The sequence below is a fragment of the Pelodiscus sinensis genome, chromosome 10, assembly GCF_052426305.1.
Source record: "Pelodiscus sinensis isolate ZL-2025 chromosome 10, ASM5242630v1, whole genome shotgun sequence".
In the NCBI taxonomy this organism is placed as follows: domain Eukaryota; kingdom Metazoa; phylum Chordata; order Testudines; family Trionychidae; genus Pelodiscus; species Pelodiscus sinensis.
This window is the reverse complement of record NC_143061.1, coordinates 55,897,239-55,924,253: the sequence shown is the minus strand read 5'-3', so window position 1 is coordinate 55,924,253 and position 27,015 is coordinate 55,897,239. Positions and strand designations below refer to the sequence as shown.

At 43.6% G+C, this 27,015-nt stretch overlaps 2 protein-coding genes across 8 annotated transcripts; one reads left to right on the top strand and one right to left on the bottom strand.

Annotated features, from left to right (window-relative positions):
• Positions 1-360: 360 nt before the first annotated feature.
• CEP19 (centrosomal protein 19) lies at positions 361-9,954 on the bottom strand. 4 transcript variants are annotated; one of them, XR_012906161.2, is made up of 4 exons: positions 9,818-9,954; positions 4,359-4,559; positions 3,316-3,820; positions 361-1,419 (listed from the first exon to the last, which is right to left on the bottom strand). XR_012906161.2 is itself a non-coding variant. In XM_075937212.2 (4 exons), the coding sequence occupies exons 2-3, from the start codon at positions 4,486-4,488 to the stop codon at positions 3,459-3,461; spliced, it is 492 nt and encodes a 163-aa protein (XP_075793327.1). In that variant the 5' UTR covers positions 4,489-4,559; positions 9,818-9,954; the 3' UTR covers positions 361-1,419; positions 3,432-3,458. The 4 variants fall into 4 exon arrangements, 3 of the variants coding, with proteins under 3 accessions (XP_075793327.1, XP_075793326.1, XP_014429965.2); XM_075937212.2 differs by having other exon boundaries at positions 3,432-3,820; XM_075937211.2 differs by having other exon boundaries at positions 361-3,820.
• Positions 9,879-23,047, top strand: PIGX (phosphatidylinositol glycan anchor biosynthesis class X). Of its 4 annotated transcripts, none has more exons than XM_075937206.2 (7): positions 9,879-10,015; positions 11,928-12,030; positions 14,057-14,219; positions 14,909-15,050; positions 16,317-16,530; positions 18,034-18,134; positions 21,664-23,047. In XM_075937206.2, the coding sequence occupies exons 2-7, from the start codon at positions 11,940-11,942 to the stop codon at positions 21,820-21,822; spliced, it is 870 nt and encodes a 289-aa protein (XP_075793321.2). In that variant the 5' UTR covers positions 9,879-10,015; positions 11,928-11,939; the 3' UTR covers positions 21,823-23,047. The 4 variants fall into 4 exon arrangements, with proteins under 4 accessions (XP_075793321.2, XP_075793322.2, XP_075793323.2 ...); XM_075937207.2 differs by having other exon boundaries at positions 9,881-10,009; XM_075937208.2 differs by lacking the exon at positions 9,879-10,015 and adding an exon at positions 10,091-10,110.
• Positions 23,048-27,015: the final 3,968 nt, after the last annotated feature.

The following is a 27,015-nucleotide window of genomic DNA, read 5'->3' as shown; positions in this document are numbered from 1 at the left end:
TGACGGCTCACTAGGGCAGTGATCGCTGAGCTGTAGGTCGGGAAATCTGGGCTTTGAGCTGAGCTCTTCTTTTGGAAGGTTCACCTGGAAAATCTTTCTCTTTTGGGACAGAAGGTTGGTTAAGGAAGTCTGAACATGGGAGGAGCAAGGCAGGGACAGGAGGAGGGGATATGCTCTGTGTGCATTTAAACTTGAGGGAGCAATGGACACATCTCCACAGTGACTTTAGCTCCTCTGCTGGCTTCCAGGACTAGATCTGGATGGCAATTGGTTTTCTCATCCCCGAAGGAGGGGGGGGGGGGAGTAAAAATTTAGAACATTTTCACAAACAAAATTCAAAATAATTGTTGCTTAGACCAATCTAAATATTTTGTTTTAATTTCAACCATGCTTGTTTATTTTACTTAGTTTTCTAAACCAAAAATCGATTTGAACCAGAGACCCAGAACTTTCTGTTTAGAAAGTGCAGGAACAAAACATTACAACAAATTCTGAGTAGAAAAAACAAATCATGCACATCAGCCCTTTCCCACAATTGTCCCAGTTGCAACACATCTGCATTTTCTGATTAAAAATGCAAAGTTGGAAATTTCCCAACCAGTGCTACACAGGACACCCTGCCCCGCAGCAGGAGCAGCCGTGAGCAGGGACAGGGATGCTGCCCAGCAGCCAGGAGATCCTACATCCCTGGCAGACCCAGTGCTGGGCCAGAGTTCTCCTTGGCAGGACGCCGGGCTCTGGCTGCCGCTGTCTGGCATCTCCTGGCATTGCAGCAGCCTGCCGAGGTTGGACGCGGCGCTGGTGACCCCTGCAGGAAGGAGAGCTAACGAGTCGAGATGCAGTTGCTCCTCTCTGTGGAGTGGAATGGCTCTGGGGCCTCCATTCATACAGGAGCTGTGCACGGGGCAGGCCACTGGACTAGGCCAGCAAACTTCCTTCTGACTTTATCTTCTCCGTGGCACGACGAGCTGGCTCCCCCTTGAAACGCTGGTGCTGGGGTGAACGTCTGTTGTGAGCAGCGTCTTGCTGTGTCTGTGTCTGTCCTAAGGGATTGTGAGTCTCATCCTTCTTTAAAGCACGTGGAGACCCAGGGATGAGAAGTGCTGCACACGAGCTAGCGCAGCGGCGCTTTGAATTATTCTTAGTCGTCATGATTACTGCCTGTCTCCTTTTCCTTCTGTTTCCACTGCCTTTGGCGCAGCCATTCCCACGCCGGTGGGGCTCTCGTGGCTCTGGCCTGTGCTGGGGTCTCCTTCGACTCCAATTCCTCCTCCAGCATTTCCCCCTTAGCGACTCTCCATCTCTCCTGCTCCTCCTCCGGGTCCTCCGGGCTCTGTCCTTGGTCCCTTCATTGTGTCCCTCTGGTGGATTTCATCCTACAAACTCCAGGCAGAGATGTCTGCGGCACCCGTCAGACACCTGCAAGCCAAACCAGTAATCTGTGAGGGACCTGTGGAAGGAGCCAGCTCTGCCGAGATCATCGCTCACCTGGCACTCGGACGGCACTCGCTAAATACTAACAGCGCAGGGCGACGTGACAGCCTTCTCTGTCACGGCACGGGGGCCAGCTGTCTGCAGCTGCGACCAGTGGAAGGCTTGGTAAACCTTCATAACCACATCCCAAAGTACTACATGGGCAGCAGAGTGCACGTGTATCTAGGGCTTGTCGCTAGCGGCGCTTGGACTGCGATCAACACAACAGTCACATGTGAGCGTGGCTCCAGGGATTGTCACTAGACGCACTAGCCTTTACAAATGACACACTAGGAGACGGTTCAACGGATGGACAAGGCAGCAGTCTTTTCTCTTCTGCCCGGAGGCCGATGAGCACTGTGGCTCTTACCGCTAAGGGTTAACCAAGGTGTCTGACACCAGACGTGGGCGCACAGCAGAGGGGCCCCGTTACAAGATGTTATCGGGGATGTACAAATGGTACAGTAAAGACAGAATTAGTTCAAAAAGGGCTTAAGGAGGTATCACCCATTTTATCCATTCCACGCCCTTGCAGTCAGCAGTGTGGAATCTGCAAAGCTCTCCTGTTATAGCAGCTTGAGATGAACAGCCATCCAGTAGCTGTGCAGCATCCTCAACACAACGGGTGGTTTGGAGTCACCAGGTGTGACTGTTTCCCGCACCCCTCCTCTCCTCCCTCTGGAATGGCTGCATTTGCACCACAGGCAGGGTTAGGGTTCATTTTTCCTGTGTGGGCAGCAGATGGATAACTCGATCCCCTGTAGAAGGGCGTCTCTGACCACCACCAGTTTTCTCCTCCTTTTGAGCCAATGGGAGCTGCAACGATTGGCCTGGGAGCAGGGGCAGCATCTGAAGTCTCCCCAACCCTGCTAGGGGCATGTGGCACATGGAGGGAGTCTCCAGCTGTTTTGAGCAGCCTGGGGCAGCGGCAAACAGAGAACCTGCCTCAGGGTCCCTATTGGGCTGCTGGCCAGGAGCCACCTAAGGTAAATATCTCTGGGCCACAGCCTGCCTTTGGCACCCCACCCCCTGCTGCTCCCCAACTTCCTGCCTTAAGTCACCACCCAAACCCTCTGTACCCCGCCGTTCCAGGTCACAACTTCCTCCCAGACCCTGCATCCCTTCCTACGCCCCTCCCCAGGCCAGAATCCTCTCCTGTACTCTCATCCCCTCCGCAACCCTACACCCCAATCGCCTGCCACAGGTCACCACCCAAACCCTTTGAACCCCTCCACTCCCAGGTCAAAATCTACTCCTGCACCCTTGCTCCCTCCCAGGCCTTGCACCCCAATCTCTTGCCCCAAGTCACAACCCCCTTCTTCATCCAAATTTCCTCTCAGATCCCACACCCTAGTGCTCTACCCCGAGCTCCTTTCTGCACCCATCCTCCATCCCAGACCCTTCACAGAAAAGTGCAGCCCTTGAGCACTTACCAAAATCTTAGAGTGGCCCCCTCCCATCAAAAATTATTGCTCACCACAGTCTACAGACTATAGATTAAAACACTTATAACAACCTAATAACAAAATACTGCATACTTGAATGCTTCCTTCTCCTGAGTTAGACGTAAAGATGTGCAACTTTAACACTATTTTAAAGACTAAAATAAAATTGAATAGAAACAAAAACAACCTGTCTAGTTTCCTTGCCAAAAATCAATGTAAACAACAAATGCTGAAAGACAGAGATTTAAAATGATTTCAGTTAAAAAAAACAGCTACAAATCTAAGCATTGAAAAATAATGTTCAATATCCTCATGTCACTTTTATCAAGCTTCACGTAAGACTTTTAAAAATAGTTTGTCTACACTCCAAACTGGAAAAACCCCCATAGGTACCGACCTCTTATTTACCAATGTACAATGCATCCATTGTATGGCTTCTAAACAGTGTCAGTCAAGCTCTGCAGATGCAACTGTGCTCTCTATGGAATGAAAATATGGGCTCTCTCTCCATACCGATTGTCTAGGAAGTGTCATCTGTTATCAGAACTCATTGTCCGACTCGGCATCCCAGCCACAGGATTCCAGCTGCTCATCTCGTGGAAACTCAACCTCAACATTGTAGGTGAAGTCTGGGTCGTCCTTCTTCTTCCTGTTCTTCTCAAACAGCTCATCCATAATACTCTTCCTTTTTGCCAGCTCCTTGTCGTCTAGTTTGTTCAGGTCCTCCTCTGGGTCAATGGTTTCTTCCTGCTGACTCTGCTTCAGGCTCTGAGCCAAGCTCTGTCCTTGTAAGTGGCCCTTCAGCAAACTGTATAATTTCTGCAGTTGCTGCAGTGAGACTCCTTTTAGGTAAGCCTTGTGCCGAGGGTTATTCTTCAGCTGTTCTGCAGCCCTGCTACAGTCTGGAAAAAAGAGCCCCCAAATTACAGCCTCAAGCACACAATTCTCAAATAAATACTCTTTCCCCAAAGGTTCTTTGGGGTAAGTTGCTGCCCTAGGTGGGCCACTACTCAATTTTAAACTAGAGCAGGGTTTCCCAACCTATGGGTCGGGACCCAAATATGGGTTGCTATTACATTTCAAAAGGGTCGCCAGGTGTCTCCCCAGGTGGCTCTGCCTCTCCTCCTCCCCCCATTTTTGAGTCACCTTGGGTCACCTAGTCTTCCTGAGTTATCAAAATGGGTCCCCATCTGGAAAAGGCTGGGAACCGCTAAACTAGACAGATCAGATTTGGGAGCTTCCTGGCTTGACTTCCAAGGCTGACGAGCTCTAGGTATCCCACCTCCAGAGAGGAGTCCTATGATTCAACCTCCCATGCAGAGCTTGTGAGAAGAAACCTACCAGTCCATGCAGAGGTGCTCAGTTGCTATCTCTCACACTCCTGCCCCATTGCAGTTTTGCAGAGGAGGCTGTGGGATGCCAAAATTGAACAGACTGTACCTGAGAACTTGGAGAAGTTTCGGACAGGCATGATGCGCTGGCGTGCGCTATTCTTGTTTTCATCTTCGTAGATCAGGACAATGGATGGAGGCTGAAAGCGAATGCCACACTTCTTTGCAACATACGTCATCCCAGATCATGCTACTGGCTGAACAACATGAAACCATTCAGAGTTGTGCTAGGTGGACGCTTCAATGTTCACTGCAAAAGAGAAGAGAAAACATGAATGAAACTGATGCTGCCCTTTATTTTAGAAATAGTTTCTGATCAGAAGTGCACTTAACTCTCTCGGTAAGTCTCAATGACTTCAATGGGACTTGAATTTCTGCTTAAATCTTTTGCTGAATCAATGTCTTTGGGAGGTATAATGACACTCAACTTCATTTCAGGATTTGTTAGATCTACTTCTGAGGTTGGGTTGTTGGGCTGAGGTATACATTTTACAGTTTTTATGCTACAGGCGGCATAAGAGTACCACAGCCAAATGGAGACCCAAGCATTCTTTAACTTAAACAATGGAATACATCATACAATGTATCTGTGTTAGATTGTTTCATACACAATATTCTGCCACAAATTACAACCACTGATCTGTAAAAGCTCATAGTTATTTAACGATTTAAAAACTTTTTTTCACCAACTATTTTAATTTCTTACTATTTGTGACCAAGGCACAAGGTTTAAATTAAGGGAAAGAGACAACTTATCTGCTTTGAGACTAAAACATAATGTTGGTGTATGTTTATTTGTATGGATTTGAAATAAATCTTCGGTAAATAAATGTAGAACAGTCAGAAAACTGAAAGTACAGTGAAACTCTTTCTGAGAAATAAAAGCATGACCACGTATCTGTAAAATCAAACAATCACAAAGGAGGAATTTTATGGTATATATTTTATTGTGGGAAAAAAATAAAATTGATAGCCACAGTTCAGACTGTCCTAGTTCTTCAATAAATTCTTTTGTCTTCCTTTCTGTCCCAAAACCAGGGACATCATCAGTGTTCTCTATTCCACATATTTAACAAGAGTTTTGAACACAAAACTCCAACACCCATGAAACTGAGTTCCCAGGATTTTTTTATTTTGTATTTCCAGAATAGATTAGATTCTCCTCTTAAAAAACCTGCCAACATTTTGAGGGTCATAGCTACATAGCAGATTATAAATAATTCATGGAGGAGAGGAAAACTCAGAGATGGGGAACAAAAATTCAACAGAGGCAGCAGAAGACTTCTATATGAGAAGAGACTGAAAAGACTGGGACTGTTTAGCGCAGGGGTGGGGAACCTCGAGTCCGTGGGCCGGATCCAGCCCCTGAGACTCAGGGCTTTCCCCCAGCATTGGGAAGTTTGTGCTGGCACTATAGGGCCCCTCCCCGCAGGACTACACTACACTAAATCTACCAGCCTGATCTCCCCTAGGCTCTGGTGTACTAAGGAAATGTCTTTCTACTTCTCAGTCAGGGGCCACGCAAGTGAAGGAGGGTTTTTGTTTGTTTCTCACTTGTGCACGGCCGCTGACCCAAAGAAGGTTCCCCACCCTTGGTTTAGAGAGAAGGCACTAACTCCATTGGTTCTCCAGAGCTGGAGCACCTACGGAAAAAAATTAGCAGCAAACAAGCTCTCCTCCTCCCCACAGCACCTCCCATCCACTCGTGGCCCTGCTGATCAACTCCTCTCCTTCCCTCCCAGCACTTCCTGCACACCAACTGAAGTATAAAAATAATCAATGCTAGATGGAGCAAATGTATTGGGCCCACTTATTTACCTTTTCTCATAATACAAAAACAAAGAAACTCCATTAAATTGAATGGTGGAAAATCTTAAAGTGGAAAATTAAAATGTTTCTTTTACACTTGCAGAATTTATTGCTACAAGATATTCAAAGAGGTTAAGAACTTAGTAGGTCTTAAAATGAGTAGATGTGTATATGAAAAACAAGAACAGCCACATTTACATTGGATGACATATTTATTAATTCAGAAGGGATATAAACATTCGGCTTGGGTGAGGCCACAACTGGAGTATTGTGTCCAGTTCTGGGCCCGCCACTACAAAAAGAATGTGGACGCATTGGAGAGGGTCCAGCGGAGGGCAACCAAAATGATTAGGGGGCTGGAGCATATGACTTATGAGGAAAGGCTGAGGGAGTTGGGTCTGTTTAGTCTGCAGAAGCGAAGAGTGAGAGGGGATTTGATAGCAGCCTTCAACTTCCTGAAGGGTGGTTCCAAAGAGGATGGAGAGAGGCTGTTCTCAGTAGTGACAGATGGCAGAACAAGGAGCAATGGTCTCAAGTTGTGGTGGGAGAGGTCCAGGTTGGATATTAGGAAAAACTATATCACTAGGAGGGTGGTGAAGCACTGGAATGGGTTCCCTAGGGAAGTAGTGGAGTCTCCATCCCTAGAGGTGTTTAAGTCTCGGCTTGACAAAGCTCTGGCCGGGTTGATTTAGTGGGATTGGTCCTGCCTAGAGCAGGGGGCTGGACTTGACCTTCTGAGGTCTCTTCCAGCTCTATGATAAACCCTCATGCATCTGGGCATAAGACAGCCACTACCTGAGTGAAGTTGGGAAGGAACATCTCTTATAAGAGGTTATTCCATAATTACCCACGACATCATTTATTTTTAAGTCACTTTGCCTCACGGTTCCTGTTTCCCCATTTGTAAAATGGAGATAGTGAAACTGACCTTGGTTGTAAAGTGCTTCAAAATACACACCATTCCTTGTTTTTCCTTTGACGCATTTGCGATTGGCTTTTGTCAAATACAGGCTACCAGACTACATGGTTTGTCAGTCAGATTTGGCAGTTCCTCTGTCCGTAAGCTGCCCTACTGGCTGATGGTGAACTCTTCCAAATGCTTTCCCATGCATGAGTATCCAACTACAGTCACAGTTCCCATTTCCATTGAGTAGAATACTAATGAGGACTCAAAGATCAAACAAATCTCTGGTGCAGATCACACTCCTATCATAGAATACAACCTAACAGATGCAGATTCTACTTCCCTTTTAGTTTAAAAACTGTGAAAAGATGCTAAGCCCCTGGCCCATCTCCTTTCCCAGCCATCCCTATAGATTACAAAAGCTCAACACAAGAAAGGTGGAAAACCAAGCTGGAGTCAAAAAAACCAATACAGTAAGAAAGAAAACACCAGGCCACTCTGGCATTTACATTCTACTGTGGAGAAGGCTGAATTTAAAGGTGAATCATCATTCCTCATGAAAATTACATGGGAAGATTTCTAATTTAAGTAATATTTTCAAAATTTGCCACAAGAATTACTTACCATACTTTTTTATAATTATTCTGTTCTGGATAGAAAAGTTCAAGTTAGCATATTTGTTATTTCACCATTTGTTGCTCAAAAGTGAACTATTTTTTCTAAGTATGAATGACTACTATAAGCTTTTTAAGAACTGAAATCACCAATAGAACACATGGCTGTCTTTAAGATGGCAAAAAAACCAAAACAAAACCAAAGTTTTGTAAGAAATCCATGGTCATTCAGATCTTCATGGTGACACCAGGGATACAACTCACATATTGTAAGAGTTCTCTGCTACTAGAGCTAATAGTGAAGTACTGTCCACTGTTAAAAAGGACACTGCAAATGTGAAATCAAGTCTAAATTAATAATTGCAGTCTTAGGTACTACACCTGTCTCTGAATCCTCCTTTCATTTTGTGGTTTTACAAACATTTTCCAATTTAATTTGTTTTCCTTACTGGATCCACAATACCAGTGGGGAAAACTGATTAAGGATCTGATTCTGTAAACACTTCTGCATAGCTGTGTCTACATTGGCTGCGAGTACTTGCGCAAGAACACTGACATTCTAATGTATAAAATCAGTGCTTCTTGCGCAAATACTTTGACGCTCCCGCTCAAGGATAAGCCCTCTTGTGCAACTGTTCTTGCGCAAGAGGCCAGTGTAGACAGGCAACGTTAATTTCTTGCACAAGAAAGCCCAATGGCTAAAATGGCCATCGGAGCTTTCTTGCGCAAGAAAGCGTCTACACTGGCATAGATGCTTTTGCGCAAAAGCACATCTCTTGCGCAAAGGCACATGCCAGTTTAGACGCTCTCTTGCGCAAATACTTTAATGCAAAAACTCTTGCGTTAAAAGTATTTGCGCAAAATCATGCCAGTGTAGACGTAGCCCATCTGTTAGATTTAAACATAGGAGTAGGTCCAACTGAGAGAACAGGACTACTCAAATGGTCTCTAGAGTCCTAATCTTACAATCAGATTTGCCCAGGAGCATCCTTCTGCAGAATCATGGCCTAAGTAGGGAAACAATGAAATTGATCCCTCAACTAGATTCTAATAAAACTCCCATCATCTGAAGAAGTGGGCTGTGCCCATGTAAGATTATACCACCATCCACGTTTTGTTAGTCTATAAAGTGATACCAGACCATTTGTTGTTGGATTCTAAGGGTATGTCTGCACATCAAAGTTATTTCAGCTACCCCACGTCTTTTGAATATGCTGGCTATTCCGAAATATAGTGGATGCGCTATTTCACCATTCCTTTAAACCTCATTGTAGGAGGAGTACGGGATGGCTAGAAATAGCACTTGATTTTATTTCTAAATAGACTTTAAATAAGTTACACAATTTGTGTAGTGCAAATTGTGTATCTTATTTTGAGTTTATGGCATTGTATAGATGCACGGTAAAAGGTAAAAAAGTTGAAAAATAGACAAAAACCTTTTTTTCCTCTATTTTCTTTCAGTTATAATAATTTTAAGTTTACTTGTAATGTAGCTATAGAAGAATACGCAAGAAGATTTCAAGATATAAATATTTTTAAGTTGAGGGTATTTCTTTAACAACATAAAATTATATTTAACCCTGCATTATTGTCATGGTTATTCCATGATGTATGAAATTAGTTGAATTACACAGAATGTAAATAAAAGATTAAAAATTACTCTACCAGGTTTTTTAAGCAAATAAAAAGCCTAAGAGACAGAGCAGTGCGCAGGAAGTAGGGGAAGAGGCTAGGAAGGTGAGGAGGCGGGCTGCAGGGGAGCTCTAGTCCCAGGGCAGGGCGGTGAGCAGCCCCAGGGAGGAGGAAGCAGGCAGGTTAGGGGAAGAGAGGGGAGCTATACCCCTGGGGGCAGGGGAAGGAGACAGGCAGGGGAAGCTGTAGCACTAGGAGTGTAAGGGGGCAAGCGGGTGGGAGCTATTGCGGGGGTGTGTGAGGGGCCAAGCCGGGGGGGGGGCGGGGGGGGGCAGAGGAGGGTGAGGGGGCAGGCGGAGGGGCAGCCGGGGGGGGTGAAGGGGCAGGCAAGGGGGAGCTATAGCCCCAGAGGGGGCAGGCAGGGGGGAGCTATGGCCCCGGGGGGGGGTGAGGGGCAGGCGGGGGGGGGGAGCTATGGCCCCGGGGGGATGAGGAGGGAGCCCCGCCCCCAGGCAGGCGGGGCCGCGGCCCGTGCTCGCGCACACTGACCTGGCGCCGCAGCCCGGTTGCCATGGCAGCCGCAGCGGAAGCGCGCGGGGCCGGGGGCTGCCGGGAGCGGAGGGAGGAGCCGCGCGCGGGGGGCGGGGCCAGGCCGGTGCGGGGCGCGCGCGGCGGGGCCGAGGCGGAAGTGCCGGGCCCGGATCCCCGCCCCCGTGCGCTGGATGGCGCCTGGGCCCGCCCGTGCGTGTGAGCCCGCAGCGCCCCGCGTGCCGCGACCGGAGCCTGGGGCGGGGCCCGGCTCACAGCGGGGCTGGCAGGGCGGCGGCCGCCTCGTCCGGCCTGTGTGGGTGTCAGTCAGACAGACACCCGTGTGTGTGTGTGTGTGTGTGTGTGTGTCAGACACCCGTGTGTGTGTGTGTGTGTGTCAGACACCCGTGTGTGTGTGTGTGTGTGTGTGTCAGACACCCGTGTGTGTGTGTGTGTGTGTGTGTGTCAGACACCCGTGTGTGTGTGTGTGTGTGTGTGTGTGTCAGACACCCGTGTGTGTGTGTGTGTGTGTGTGTGTGTCAGACACCCGTGTGTGTGTGTGTGTGTGTGTGTGTGTGTCAGACACCCGTGTGTGTGTGTGTGTGTGTGTGTGTGTGTGTGTGTCAGACACCCGTGTGTGTGTGTGTGTGTGTGTGTGTGTGTGTGTGTCAGACACCCGTGTGTGTGTGTGTGTGTGTGTGTGTGTGTGTGTCAGACACCCGTGTGTGTGTGTGTGTGTGTGTGTGTGTGTGTGTGTGTCAGACACCCGTGTGTGTGTGTGTGTGTGTGAGTCAGACACCCGTGTGTGTGTGTGTGTGTGTGAGTCAGACACCCGTGTGTGTGTGTGTGTGTGTGTCAGTCAGACACCCGTGTGTGTGTGTGTGTGAGAGTCAGACACCCGTGTGTGTGTGTGTGTGTGTGTGTGTGAGTCAGTCAGACACCCGTGTGTGTGTGTGTGTGTCAGTCAGACACGTGTGTGTGTGTGTGTCAGACACGTGTGTGTGTGTGTGTCAGACACCCGTGTGTGTGTGTGTGTGTGTCAGTCAGACACCCGTGTGTGTGTGTGTGTGTGTCAGTCAGACACCCGTGTGTGTGTGTGTGTGTGTGTCAGTCAGACACCCGTGTGTGTGTGTGTGTCAGTCAGACACCCGTGTGTGTGTGTGTGTGTGTGTGTGTGTCAGACACCCGTGTGTGTGTGTGTGTGTGTGTGTGTGTCAGTCAGACACCCGTGTGTGTGTGTGTGTGTCAGTCAGACACCCGTGTGTGTGTGTGTCAGTCAGTCAGACACCCGTGTGTGTGTGTGTCAGTCAGACACCCGTGTGTGTGTGTGTGTGTGTCAGTCAGACACCCGTGTGTGTGTGTGTGTGTGTCAGACACCCGTGTGTGTGTGTGTGAGAGAGAGAGAGAGAGAGAGATACCCGTGGATGTGTCAGTCAGTCAGACACCCGTGTGTGTGTGTGTGTGTGTGTGTCAGACACCTGTGTGTGTGTGTGTGTGTGAGAGAGAGAGAGATACCTGTGGGTGTGTCAGTCAGATATCTGTGTATGTGTGTCAGTCAGATACCAGTGTGTGTGTGTGTGTGGCCACTCCTATCCATGTGTCATAGCCTATTTGTCAGTGGACTTGACAGGGACACAGCTACACTGCAGCTGCAAGGTGTTACTTCCAAGCTGGCTAGACAGTCCTGGGCTAGTTGTGGTTGTGCTAACACACTAGAAATAGCAGAGTGGGCAGGCTGTATGGCTTTGCTCAGCCACTCTCATACAGTCTGAAATACTAAACACATACTTAGGTGGCTAGCCAGCCAGGCTGCTAACTTTACAGTTGCATTCAGAGCTAATATGTGCGTGTCTACTTCAGCCCTGAATGCCTCCCAGCTGCAGTGCAGATGTGCCCACACACAGGTCTTGATGCTAACATAGATACCAACACACAGACATTGCTGTCAGCCCACATAGACAGCTAGGGACAAAGGACACTGACAAGCTTTGTGGCATGGGATGTTTTGTTGGTGGGCATAATTACTCACTGATACAGAGCGGGTTTGAACTTCTGATTTGTATTGAGAATCTGCTGATGAAATATCCCATGTTTATAGGAGCTGTGATTTTTTTTTTTTTTTTTTTTGCAGTTGGATTTGGAAATGCAGAGGCAGTGGATGGAGAGATTGTTTCCTTGGCAAGGTATTCTGACCTTCAGAGTAGCCTTGCTTGTTTGCACAGCAAGAAGCTTGTGTAAGTTAAACAAATTAAAATATTTAAACTTTCACTTAGCAATCTGCCAAATAATCTTTCTGAGCAACTGATAACTGAAACTGCTCAGAGATAATCTGTGAGTTCCTTGCATACTATAAAATGAGAAGGGATGGGAAATAATAAGAGTAGGAAACATTACTGAATTTTCCATTGTAGAAATTATTAGTTTCAGGTAATATCATGCAAACAAACATTTCAAGGAAAAATGAACATACATGAGATGGGACCACAATAATTATTGATGTAAACAGCTGCAATTTCCTTATGGGTTTCAGAGGGGTAGCTGTGTTAGTCTGTTTCAGCAAAAACAACAAGGTGCCTGGTAGCACCTTAAAGACTAACAAATTTGTTACAGTTATTGAAGTTGCTCCTGCTTACATTAGCAGTGAATTTGATCTGTGATTAAACAATGTGCAAATAGAGAGTTTTTTGTGGTTGTACAGTACTATTAATCCTAGAATGCTGTTTATGTATTAGGCAATATTAAAGGGTAAAATTTATAAGATTATAGTTGTTAAAGATGTCACAACTCAAAAGGGAACACACAAAACAAATCTACGTATTTACAGTTTTTAAAATTTTATATTAGAAAAAGATAAATCACCTGAACAAGAACCAATAGTTTTCTGTTTTGTAAATATTGATTTGTTTCCTGGTGTTTTCAACATTTCCTTACCTTCCTCACTGAAAAGATTTGTAGATGTTATAAACATCAGTCATCATAGATTGTTGTTAGGAATGTATGAAATGTTAGTATAACCAAAAGCAGTGTGTCCTATAGGCATGTAGAATAGTGATAGAAATGTAGCCGTGTTAGTCTGGGGTAGCTGAAGCAAAATGCAGGACAATGTAGCACTTTAAAGACTAACAAGATGGTTTATTAGATGATGAGCTTTCGTGGGCCAGACCCACTTCCTCAGATCAAATAGTGGAAGAAAATAGTCACAACCATATATACCAAAGGATACAATTAAAAAAAATGAACACATATGAAAAGGACAAATCACATTTCAGAACAGGAAGGGGATGCGGGGGGAGGGGGCGGAGGAAGGAAGGTAAGTGTCTGTGAATTGATGATATTAGAGGTGGGGAGAGTGGGATGTCTGTGAGCTAATGGTATTAGAGGTGATAATTGGGGAAGCTATCTTGGTAATGGGTAAGATAGTTTGAGTATTTGTTCATTCCTTCCCGGAGAGTGTTGAATTTTAACATGAATGACAGTTCAGAGGATTCCCTTTCAAGTGCAGATGTAAAAGGTCTTTGTAGCAGAATGCAGGTGGTTAAGTCATTGAGAGAGTGTCCTTTCTGGTTAAAATGGCAAGAAACTATAGGCATGGTTCCTTGAATCTTTTTTATGCTCATTACTGCAAGTGATTACAAAAATCAAGATGACGTTAAATCAAGTGAACTTTTTTGAGGTGCAGAAAAGTAATATTACCTTGTGCAGTGAGCAAATGTATTTTTTTTCAATTAAAAACTGACTCAGTGTGGGACTAGGTATTAATAGTCATTAGATGACTGGAATTAACTGGATTTGTGTACACAGAAATATTGTAATTGATCAGGTCTTTTTTGTTTTTATTGCTTACTAGTGTGTTCAGCTGATCTTGCCATAATTGCTTAGTCTAGGCTCCAAACATCTGGAGACCCTCTGTGTTGACATTAAATAATATAATCTGTGGTCACTTGCAGTCCTGCAAACACTTACACACATGCTTAACTTTAAGCTTGTATTTATTTATAGGTCTGGGATTTAAATCTGACAGTCGGAGGGCCAAAGTGGATGACATGGTTATGTTTCTAGTGATTTAAAATTCCTTTTGTACTGATCATATCTGAGACCTATCTCTTCTTAACCATGATTGCGTCTAGAGTCATTTCTTCCAGACAAGAAGTCAAGTCAGGATTTGCTGTAGCTGGTTAAAGTAGCCACTCATCAGTGTTAATACTGACAATGTAGACAATATTATAAATACTGTAAAAGTTTATTTTGTGGTATTTTCAGCTGCCCAGGCCACTTGTCCTGATATCATTGTGACTCAGCAGCTTCTGAAAGAAGGATTTCACAGGTGGGTTGATGACAGCCATATACTTGGGCAATGCATCAGTTCCTCGTGTGCCTCTCTGAGCCCAGTTCTGCAAACATGCAACTTCTTAAATATATGTGTGTGAGTAGCTCCATTGAATTCATACATAATTACCAAACATACAGTATGATATTCAATGGAATTATTGAGTAAATTTAAGCGTATATGTAGATGCTGGCAGAATCATTACTTAAATATTATAGCTGACTGCTGGCCACTAATCATGGCACGAACATGAAGTAAACATGCAAATGTATTTCTGAGTATTTTTAGTAATATTTGTTCATAAGTGGAGAATTAACAAAAAAGAGACATGTTGGTTATAATAGATCTGGAAATACAATAATATATTCATAGGATCATAGAACTGGAAGGAACCATCTATTCTAGACCATCTGTGATGGGAGTTTGCAAATATTGGAGATTTCACAATCTTCCAGTTTATTCCAGTGTTTAACCACCTGATGGGAAGTTTTTCCTAGTGTCCAACCTAAACCTCCTTTGCTGCACTCTGAGCCCATTGGTTTTGTCCCATCATCACTGGATAAGGAGAATAATTTTTCTCCCTCCTCCTTGTTAACACCCTTTTAGGTACAGTACTTGAAATATTGTGTTTCCTAAAAGGGAAAGGAAAAACTCTAGATAGAAAATAATATGTATCTATATTCTCAGGGCATAGTAGAGAGCTACATCTAATATTTGAAATGATCTGTTTATAATTTTTGTGCAGTTATTTGAAATATGTGCTAACGGTTTCTTTTCTTTTTAAGAGAGCTGCTAACAAGAGTAGAACTTGGAGCAGGGGAGGAGGCCATAGGAAGCTGCACTGTGGCAATAAAAGAACACCTCCCAGCAGGACTATATGTGGATCCCTATGAGCTAGCATCATTGCAGCAGCACAACCTAACTGAGGTACGATGTCCAAATAGTCACGCTGCTTTGTGTGGAAATAGTTCACACAAGAGAAACAGTTATTTGAATACTTATGAGTAAATATCCAGTGCCTATAATTTGAAACATTAGCATGGAGATGAACTTTCATCTACCATTATTATGTTACCCTTCCTTCTAATGACAGAGCTTTCTGCTGGGTAGGCACACAGTCATGGATGGAAACCAGAATGAAGAGGAAACAACTTGCATCCCATTGAAGTCACTTTGTAAGAGTTGTTAGGGAAGATGATCATTCCTGAGGCTCTGAGGAACTGCCTCAGAAGTTGTGGTTATAGTGCAGTTGGAAGAGACACAGGGTATTTCTATAGGATTCTCTTAGTTATATAGGTAGCGTGTTTCAGACCGCTGAGTGTGAATACATTGACTCTCATAAGCAATATAGATTTGTACAGAATGTGGGGGAATATGATGGTATTATGACTTATGCTGACACCAGTGGCCTGAGGAACTATAGGAAAGAGGTCCTGGAAGCTAAATTTATCCATTTAGCTTAGAAAAAGTTTACGGGGCTCCTCTGAAGCCTTTCTTCAAAATGCTCCAGGTTCTTCACAGAAGTCATGGTGGGAAACAGGAGAGTTCAGCAAATGCATGAAGAGGAGTAGTTACAGCACTTTGGGATCCTTGGGAATTAGTCACTTTGTGAGGAAGGATGGTGTGGTGTTTAAGGTGCTATATTGAGATGTGAGAGACTTGTGTCAGGTTCCTGACTCTGTCACAAAAATATGTGTGATTTCAGACAAGTCCCTTAAGATGTGTGCCTCCATTCTTCCTGTGTAAAGTGGAGTTGAGAGTCTCTTTATCCCACCCTTTGTCTGTTTTCTCTCTTTGTAAAGCCTGTCTCTTGCTATGTGTAGGTTGTGCCAAATACAGTGGGACCCCAAACTAGCTTGGAGCTTTTAGGCATTACTGTAATAAAGATGTAAAATACTGGACCAAATGTAAGCCTCATGTAACTAACGTAATGCCACTGACCTCAGTAGCATAACAGTGATGGGCACTATATGAATAGAACAGAGACAGAGAATGAATGTTGGTCTTTGTCATCTCGAGGAAGAAGAACTTTAGTTTGGGAATTAAACTGCTGTCTCCCTCATGACATCGTAATAGGTTACTTTGCCAGGTTGACAGTTTTAGTCATTTTTATCTTGTATTTCCTCTATAACAATATGCGTGTGTTTTTCATAACATTCATTCATCTGTATTGATTGTGTCTGTTTTCCACAGGCTCTGATGATTGCAGATACTATTGATGTGGAATCTCCTGAGTATTTAGCCACAGACCTTGCCATTCTTGTTTACATGAAACCTGACCCTCAGTGTGATCGCTGTTTTAAAGCCATGTTGCCTGTGCACAGCCGATATCACCGGCCATCCAAGGATGATGGTGAAGCAATTGCTGTCCTAAAGAATCCAGAAATACTGATCTATTGCCATAAAAGTGAGAAATACACTTTGCTATGTGAAAGAGGGAGGGATTAGAGAAATAATTATGTACTCTACAGAGTTTGAAATCCAGACTTTGGGGAAAATCGTGGTGGAGAGAGGTGTCTGGATAGTCATTTAAAAATGGGGAAAATAGTGATTGCAAAAGAAGGGCAAAGAATTTTCTTTTCTTTTTCACATATATTTGGACCGATGCTGCTTAATCCTGACAAAAGGCTAATTTAGGTCTGGTTGCTGTTAAACTTCCTGGACAATCCCAGTATGCATTTTATTCTCTAAGTAACATCCCCATCCCAGAGAAGGAGCATTATATCCCCTAATGTGAGTCTTTAAGATGGGAGTGTTGGCATTTGGTTTGCTCCTGAGAATTCCTGTAGAACGTGGACTGATGAAGGTCTGTATGGCCCACGTGTTTCCACTGGATTCTGCATGGCAATTGATGCAGTTCATGGTGTAGTCTATAGAAAGGAAAGCTGAATGTATCAAACAACAGTATTCTGGTGCTTTCCAGCAGGGCTGGCCTTACCATGAGGCGAACTGAGGCGGCCGCCCCAGGTGCCAGACAATGTGTGGGGGGGTGCCACTAGGACCCAGAGTGTAGAAAATTGTGTCCGCTGCTCGTGCAGCGAGGGGACATGGGGGTGCCATTTGAGCTCCCCGTCTCAGGTGCCAAAATGTTGTGGGCTGGCCCTGCTTTCCAGCGTGCACAATATGCAAGTAGGAGAATCTTTGTTAGACTCTTGACTTATGAGGGATGGAATGATAGGAGCCTGAGACTTTGTTAAAAAATATCTAGTATCTACTAATAATGGATCATTTAATCCTTGTAAACAATCAAATCCCCACTCCTACTACAAATGTGTTTCTTTTCAAGAGACCGACTCTTCCTCGCCTCCAAACCAGATACGAAAATACATTTCTCACCTTTTCTAGCTTTGTGTAGGCATTATTTGATGGCCTATTTTCATTTTTACATCTTTGAGACTATAGCGGGGCTCTGTATACTTGCATAATGGAATCTCAAGACTCTGCCTTCCCTTGTCTCCAAGACGCTGATGGTCAACTTTAATGGTGGGGATCTACAGTTATTCATAAGAGACCAAATTTAAAAAAAAAAAGCATTACAGAGATATAACACGCAAAAGGAGAAATGTTAAAATAGTTTATTATGGTATGTGGTGGATGAGGGATTTTGCCAGACCAGGGGAGGTCATTTCTGGCCCGTCTGCTGCTGGCCCCATCCCCTTCCCTGCTGCCCCGCCATACTCCCCGGCTCCCTCCACAGCCCTGCTGAGCTATGCGCTGGGATTACTTCTCACCCCCTTGCATTGTGCCAGAACACTCTGACCCTGGAATATCCATAGTCCTGCTGAACCGTGGATGTTGCCGGACCAGACGGTCCTGGTTTATAGAGGTACAACCTGTATTTGAAATATTGAAATACTTTTGCATTGTATATGTTGCCTCATCCTGGTCTGATTCTTTTGGCTTTTCCCAGGTTTCCCATCACTTGAATGTTGGAACTATTCTGAAGTGGAAGCTCCATGTTCAGTGAGAAATGGGCATACCTGTCATTGGAGCAATGTGACATACAAACCTGTAAGTACCTATTTCAGACTGGAAAGATTGCTCAGGTTTGAGAATCCCCCTCACATCATCAGCTGTGAAGACTGATCAAAGAATTCATTTAGTTTCTCCGCAATTGCCTTACCATGCTTGAGTGCTCCTTTAGTATCTTGATTGTCCTGTGGCCCCACTGGTTGTTTAGCAGGGTCCCTGCTTCTAATGTATTTTTTTTTAATTTGCTCTTACTTTTTGAGTCTTTGGTTAGTTGTTCTTCAACTTCTATTTTGACCTTTCTAATTACATTTTTACACTTCACTTATCAGAGTTGATGCTCCTTTCTGTTTTCCTCACTAGGATTTAACTTACACATTTTAGAGGAAGCCCTTATGCCTCTCTCTGCTTCTTTTGTTTTGTTGTTTAGCCCCAGTGGGACTTTTTTTTTATTCTCTTGCGATATTTTTTTACTTTGAGGGATACATTTTAGTCGATCCTCTATCAGTGTCAGGTTCCATTTTAAAACTATTTAGGTTGTTTGTCCTCACCACTTCTACTGGGAGACTGTTCTAGAACATCACTGCTTCTGAAGGTTAGAAACCTAACTTCCAGTTTAAACTTGTTCCTAGCCATTTTATCCACGTTTGGTCTTTTGCCAATGTCGTCCTTTTCTTCTCCCTTCCTGATGTTTACCCACCTGTTGTATTTATAGAGAGCAATTATATTACCTCTCAGCCTTTGTTTTGCTAAGATAAACAAGCAAGGATTTTTTAATCTCCTCCTGTAAGATAGGCTCTACGTTTGGTAATCATCTCTGCATTTGTTCACATTTGAATCCATCTTTCCTGAACATGGGGGAACAGAAAAGTACATTGTACACAGTATTCCCAGTGAGGTCTGACCAGTACTTTGTACAATGGCCTTAAAACTTCCCAAAGTCTACTTGAAATTATGTTGCCTGATGCAATCCTAGGATTGCATTGCCTTTTTTTATGGCCACATCACATTGGTGGCTCATAATCAACCTCTAATCAACTCAGTGGACCACAAGTTGAATATGAGTCAACAGTGTGATGCTGTTGCAAAAAAAGCAAATATGATTCTAGGTTGTATCAACAGGTGTGTTGTAAGCAAAACTCGTGAAGTCATTCTGCCGCTCTACTCTGCACTAGTTAGGCCTCAGCTGGAGTACTGTGTCCAGTTCTGGGCGCCACATTTCAAGAAAGATGTGGAGAAATTGGAAAGGGTACAGAGAAGAGCGACAAGAATGATTAAAGGTCTAGAGAACATGACCTATGAAGCCAGGCTTCATGAACTGGGCTTGTTTAGTTTGGAAAAAAGAAGATTAAGGGGGGACATGATAGCGGTTTTCAAATATCTAAAAGGGTGTCACAAGGAGGAAGGCGAAAATTTGTTCCTCTTGGTTTCTGAGGACAGGACAAGGAGTAATGGGCTTAAAGTGCAGCAGGGGAGGTTTAGATTGGACATTAGGAAAAAATTCCTAACTGTCAGGGTGGTCAAATATTGGAATAAATTGCCAAGGGAGGTGGTGGAATCTCCCTCTCTGGAGATATTTAAGAACAGGTTAGATAGACATCTGTCAGGGATGGTGTAGGTGGAGCTTGGTCCTGCCTTGAGGGTGGGGGGCTGGACTCGATGACCTCTTGAGGTCCCTTCCAGTCCTATTATTCTATGATTCTATGATTCATGCACCCAGGTCTTTCTCTCCCTCCTATGTTTTAAATCTTAAATGAGACACAGTTTCTTGATTATTCTTTAATTATATCTGCCTGTAACTACTCCTCCCAGTGTCTAGCATATTTTGGTGGGGAGTGGGAAAAGTGGTGGAACTCATTTCATGCTCTCCTTCCGTTAAAGGATTTTTCTTGCATACCCCCTTACAAAAACGGACTGGTCTATAATTACTTGGGATGTCCTTATTCCCTTTTTTATACACGGGCTGCTCTTTTCTAGGTCTCTGGCATCTCTCTTGTGTTTTATGAGTTGGTAATCACTAATGACCCAGAGGTGTCTTCAACCAACTCCGTGTGGTCTAGAATGTATTTCATCAGGCCCTGCAGGCTTGAAGACCACTAACTTGTCTATTCTTGACTTATTTTTTTCCTATCTGAGCCTCAGATCCTACCCCATTTACATTGATAAACATTATATTTCGTTGTCTAGTAATTGCTAATTTTCTTTGTTGAAAATTGAAACAAAAAAGTAACTTGGCACTTCTGCCATTGCTGTATTTTCTATTATTGTCTTTCTTGTCTCATAAAGTAGAGGGTTTACTCTGTTCTTGGTCTGTCTTTTGCTTCTAACGCTTGTGTAAAATATCTTCTTGTTACCCTTTACATCTGTAGCTAGCTTAATCTCATTTTGTGCCTTGGCTTTTCTAATTTTGTTTCTACATGTGTTGCTTTTTAATATTCATCCTTCATGGTTTTACTTGATTTTCACTTTTGCTTCCTTTTTCCTCTTATGCGGCCCCTCCTGCTGCTGGCCCCCTCGCCTGTAGGAGAGAGCTATCCTTCAGAGTTCTCACTGGGGGCAGCCATGCCACCAAGGGAGTGGCCAGCAGGGCTGGGCCTCCATCATCTTCCCTACCAGCACACCAAGTAAATAGCCCTCCTGCCCCAAACTCTTCCCCCTCCTGGCCCTTGGCTGAAGCTCTGGGAGGCGGGGAGGGGAGAGAAAAGGGCCTCTAGCAGCTTGGGGGAGTTGAGGGGGTAGAGGGTGGGGAGAAAAGGGCCCCTGATGGCCATGGGGGTTGGGGAAGAGAAAAGGCCCATGCTGAATGGAATCGCCTTCCTTACCCCCATACCCTCACTCTTGCACCCCCACCCACGTGTAGACGCGGGCCGTTATTCCGGGCTAGTCAATTTCCAAAATGGCGACCGCCCGGGAACATGCTAATGAAGCATGGGGCATTTAAATCCTGCGCTTCATTTGCAATTTCGGTCGCCCTTATTAGCCTCCCTAGTTCGAACTAGGGGGCTATTGTAGACATACCTATAATGAATTATAAGGAGCATAAAAGGACTTGAGGCCTTTTTTTTTTTTTTTTTTTTTTTTTAAACTTTGCAGGCTACTGTTATGCGAGAGAGATTTCTTTAGCTATTCGTTCCATAAGTTTCTTCCTCCAGTCTTACAGTGTGCACAAGTTGCACGATGTCCCTAATGTCAAAGCTAATATAAGAACAAAGCTGTAGAGAAAAATAAAGGCACAATTCAGTGCCTCAGATACTGTTAACCTGATAAATGCCCTAGCATTTCAATAAGTCAGCTGTCAAGATGGGCAGATAGAAATGGAAATGTCTCTCCCCCAGCTTTGACTTTTGAATCCAATGCTGCATGAAAGGATAAATCCTTTAAATGAATGGAGAAAGCCTGAGCAACTAGAGAGATTAAGGTTGTTGAGGGCTGTTCCCTAACATTAAATAGATGATTCTGTGATGCTTTCTTAATTCCTATGTCTAAAGGAGAAACAAAAGCTACTGAGAATGGAATAATAGCTCAAGTTTGTATTTTTACTCAGGTTTAACATCCAACTCTCTCTTCACAGGTAAATAAGGAAGTGATACTGCTAGTGCCAGTGGGGCTCAAACAGCATGGTGCCTTGGTATGTGCGGGGACTCTTCTTACCACAGTCCTGTGTTCCTGTTTAGTTCTTGCAGCTGTATGCAAACATGGACCCTCTTCCTTGGTGCACTGCTCAGAGTAAAACTGAACAAGACATTGTAGCTGGAGTCAGTCTGAAACAGTAATGAATACCATGCAAACTGAATCTGTTCTGTATAGGGTTCTATGAATGGAATGCCATTTGTTTATCACCTTTACAACAGTAATGCCTAGAGGACCCATCTGAGATCATGACTCTCTTGTGCCAGGCACTGTATAAACACCTAATAAGAGACCATCCCTGCACTCAAGAAGGTGCATTCTAAATAGACAAAGCAGACAAAAGTTTCAGAGAATGTAACTGAAAAAACTTCAAAAATAATGAATAGTATTGCACCACCTTAGAGACTAGCAACAAATGTAGATGAACAAAGAATGGGAGGGAGAACTAAGATGTACAGATGAGGTGATCTGCCCAGAGTCATTTGGCAGAGCTGGGAATAGAACTCAGGTCTCCTGACTCCTAATCTTGTATTCCCTAAGTGCGAGACCACTGTGCCTCTCATTACATATTATTCTTCCAGGATTTTAAACTAGCTGACTTGACAGACTGATTATTATAATCAGAGAAACAGGTTCCCTGGTCTCTGTACCTTTGAGTTATAAACTGAAACATAATCCAACTCTATTGTATTTTAATTTGTTTTGTGAGCTACATATTTACCTGGAACAGGAAAGGATTTCCAAGCATTGTAAAGATATAATGGTCCCTGTTTTATTAACAGTGACCTGTAGGAGGCAGCCAGATTTATGTGATTTTTAAAGAGGCCCTAAGAATTTGGAAGAAACTTCTAGATGTTTACTGGGTAAATTAGAAGCAGGACTAGTAACTTTGATGTTTCAGAGGAAATAACAGAGCCTCATCCGAACAGGAATTATTTTGAGGAAATTTAAGACATGTGTTACGCAGGAAGTCAGACCGAATGACCACAGTGATCCCTTCTGGTCTTGGTATCTATGAAATGATGCTAAGCTGGAATAGAGGACTTGGAAGACTGGAGGTAATCATCAGCGCTGTTAAGAAATACAAGGAAACAGAGAGGAAATTGCTTCATTAATGGAAAAACTGAGGTGCCTCAATGGTTCTTACATTTGTCATCCTAAATGTATCTTGTTTCTGTTGTTTGTCAGTAGGGGGCATTATGAGTTTAAGATAACTCATAGGGCAGATTTTTACTTTGTTTCTGTATACGTAGAGGATATTAAATATAGGTGGTTTTGTTATTAAACTACAGATGCAATAAAAAGCAGAGGTCCTGGCTTTCAAATTCTGTTCATAAATCCATGTGTGGCCTGTAGTTGTGCAGCATAATCCTTGCTCTGTCAGCAGGATTGGCCTTTCCTCTTCCTCCACAGCTATATTTTCTGGAATTCCTGGGCATCTTTCCTCATCTCCGTCTGACACTCAATAAAGAACTTGTCTTGTAACTTCGGCTGCAGGTTGGAAAGTGATCTAACACTGGTCTCTTGTTTCCCTTGACGAAGTGCCGAAAGAGGTGGCTCATCTATTGCCTCAGTTCATGAGTCCTCTGCATCCGTTTGGGGGAAGGAAAATGTTAAAAAAACCTGAAATAGACTTTGTTACTTATTTAACCATGTCTGAGCAGCTGTGCCATGGTGTTATCAGCTGTGAGCTTCTATTGTTTAACTTGTCCCTGGGTTTTTTTTGTTTTATTTTCCAAATATGAGTTTGTTTTTTGTGTTGTCTCCTGGCCAGACATGTGCTTTATACTGAAGGCTAACCCTTTATACTGTGGGCCCCCTTTCTGTGGAAGATGGTTTTCCTTTGATATTCCTCCCTTTGCTCAAGATTATATTAATTTTGAAGACAGTGTGATAAAGTTTAATATGAACTGTTTAAAGTGATTACCCTATCTGATATCATTGCCTAGTGAAAGAAAACTGTGAATTTCCATGGGACACATGAGGAAAATACTGCTAGTGGTGATACTTAATGAATGAGTTCCTGAGAAATTTGCATAGGTGACTGTAAGAATAGAAAACAAAATCTACAACGGTAAAGTGGAGTAAGAGAAATAATCTGCATCTGTATTAATTGCACAGAGGCAAATATGCTGTTGATCCTAATGAAAGAGTTTGCGGTAAAAATTATGTCTGATTGTGCCTACTAGTGAGGATAGTGTCAGAGCACAGATTAGTTTGTTTGTACCTGGTCATTGTAGTGCAAATATAGAACAGGGTAGGATAAATTGCTGAGTATTTTAATGATCTACATTAATGTTTAATTATTTCAAGTTAATTTGAAAGAAATAATCTGTTCTAATCAGTTGTAATGACATCTATTACTGAATTTCTGGTAGAGGTAGACATTTGATTACAGCAATTTGGGACTGGAAAGGTTAATCTTCAGAAGCTTTACCTGAGCTTTATGGCTGAGAGTATGCAGTCAGGGGGAAGATGATCAGAGGAATGGATACTCTATTTAATGAGAGGAGACTGGAAAGGCTTAGCAAAAAGAAGACTAAGAGCATGATTGTGATCTCTGAATGCAGCAAGGCGAAAGAAAACCAGGGAGAGCTAGTGCAAGTATAGAACAATATTGGTACAAGATTAAAGGGGTATAAACTGGTCTTGAACAAATTCAAGCTGGGAATGAGATGCTTTCTAACCATCAGAGGTATGAGGATCTGGGACAGCCTTCCAATAGGAAGAGTGTTTGGGTGTGAGTGGGGGCAAACAACATACTTAGTTTTGAGATCGATCCTGACAGATTTGTTGGCATTGTATGATGGGGGTATAGAGGTGATTGGTTGTACCTGAATCAATTGGTATTACAGATCTTTTATCAAAAATGATGTTGGCAGCCAGTTCTACAGTAAACTAAGTTTATTAACTAAGAAAAAAAGACTGAGTTACTGAGCTGTGAGAGCAGGTAAATATAACAGGTAAATCACAGTTTGTAATTCCAAATGGTGGCAATGATGTAATGAACTGCGTTTCCCAAAAGTCCTTCTGGATCTTTGTCTTCACATTCAGTTATTGTGCCCTGTTAGAATCCAAACAGTCCAGAGATAGATGTTCTTTCTTCGAATCCACGTTTATATCTTCTTTCAGAAGACAAGCTGACAATCTCTCTTAACTATCGGCTTTTCTTTGATTACAGATAGTGAGGAATGGACTTAGAGTCCTTACTTTGAATATCACACACAAGGATCACTTACTTAGAAGCATTTTCTGTTAAAGTCCTTAAACACTTCATTAGCATTTCCTTAAAGTTCTTTGATGGGTAATTTAATTCCAGGGCTATAAACAAATGTAAATGTTTGTTATATTATAACAAGAATTGATAAACAAGAACAATAAAAGTAAGGACCCATTAGTCTCATACATTCAGCAATTAGGGATATTAAATTTCAATTAATTGGCTAATTGAATAGTCGATGCAGTTTGCATCAACGATTCAATTAGTTGATAAGGGCACCTCCACCTTTGAAGTGTGGCAACAGCCACAGGACGAGCACAGGACCAGTGGGCGACTCAAGCAGACTCCTGCTGGCCCCGTGCTCCCCGTGGTGTTTCAAAGCAGCAGTGCTGCATGGAGCCTAGGGTCAGCGGTCCTCAGCTGACCCCGGGCTCCATGCGTCACAGCTGCTTTGAAATGCCACATGCAGCTCAGGGCCAGCTGGGAGTTCCCAGCTGGCCCGAGCTGCATGCGGTGTTTCAAAGCAGCAGCTCTGTGTGGAGCCCGGGGTCTGGCTCTGGGCTCTACACAGCACTGTTGCTTTGAAGCAACCCTTGCTCTTCCCCCTCCTCTCCACTTGCTACCTCCTTCTGATAGAAGCAGCCAGGGTGGGGGAAGTGACTAGTTGACTAGCATGTCGACTATCTGATAAGCATTTGCTTAGTCATTCACGTCCTTAAAATTAGTTTGATCTATCTTAATAGTAAGTTAATTGGCCTGAATGCACTCTTACATCTAACACTTGCATGTGTAACAAAGGTGAACCAGCCCTTGGCCCTGATCTGACCTGGTTTGCTAGTGTCAGAGGGATTCTCCCCCCCCCCCCCCAAATAAGTATTCTGTGGTTTTTCTTTTTAAATCTTCTAAAGCATTAGAAAAACCACTGGTGGAGATGGGTCACAGGACAGAATGGGCCAGTGCTCTGAGATGGTACCAAGTAATCTCTTTCCCAGATGCTTGTCTGATTGGTTCTTGCTCACATGTCCAGGTTCCAATTGATCATGCTATGTGGGATTCTGATGGACTTTCCCCCCAGGTCAGATTTCCAGTGGCCTTGGTGATTTTTTTTTAAACATGTGTGTTCCTCTACAGCATGGATGCACATTGTTTGCCAGGGTCATTTGTGTCTCTCCCTTCCCTTGGGCCTTGTGCACCTCATCTCTTCTTTTCTATTTTTATGGCATATAGTTTAGTCTCGTGTCGGCTGTCATACCCAGGCCTGACTTTGCTTATTGAGTTTAGTGGGCAGGAAATCGGACTAGATGAAAGAAAAGTAAACCCACTGGCAAAAAAATCTTTAGTGATACAAAAAACAAGGAAAGAAGAAATGAGCTTGCAAATCAGTGTGGATGGTGTGGAGTTTAAAGATAATCTAGGCATGGTCAAACACCTAAATGAATATTTTGCCTCATCTTACAAAAAGAATAATTAGAATCTTGGGGACAGCGCAGGATGGCCACTAGGAACAAAGATATGAAAGCTGAAATTACCACATCTGAGATGAAAGTTAAACTTATTTTTATGGGACAAAACCAGGACGCGGTATGGGGATAATCTCCATCCAAGAATATTAAAAAAACTGGCAAATGAAATTGCAAACCTCAAAACAATGATTTTTAATACATCCATAAACTCAGGGGTCATAGCCTATAACTACTGAATTGCAAATGCAGTACTTTTAAATATACAATTATCTGACCTAAACGGGACTGGAGGATGGTTGGATAGTGAAAATGTCAGGTAATATGGAGTACCAATAAAAAACATGGGAATAAATATGTATTACTAATTCTAATGAAAAAATAAACATCAAACAAAAGCACAACTGCACTCCTGTGTGGTGTGGGCGCATGTGCTGATTGTGATTGGCTATTGTACATGCTGCGTTCTTATTCGTCAATTTGTCACGTCGGCGGGTGGCATGTTGGATAAAATGGTATGTTGGATAAGCGAAGGTCAGAAAATCGAGACTGCCCTGTAAGAGGTTAAAAAAGTGATGAGAGATATTACAGGCCCTTTTGGTTTGGTTTGTAT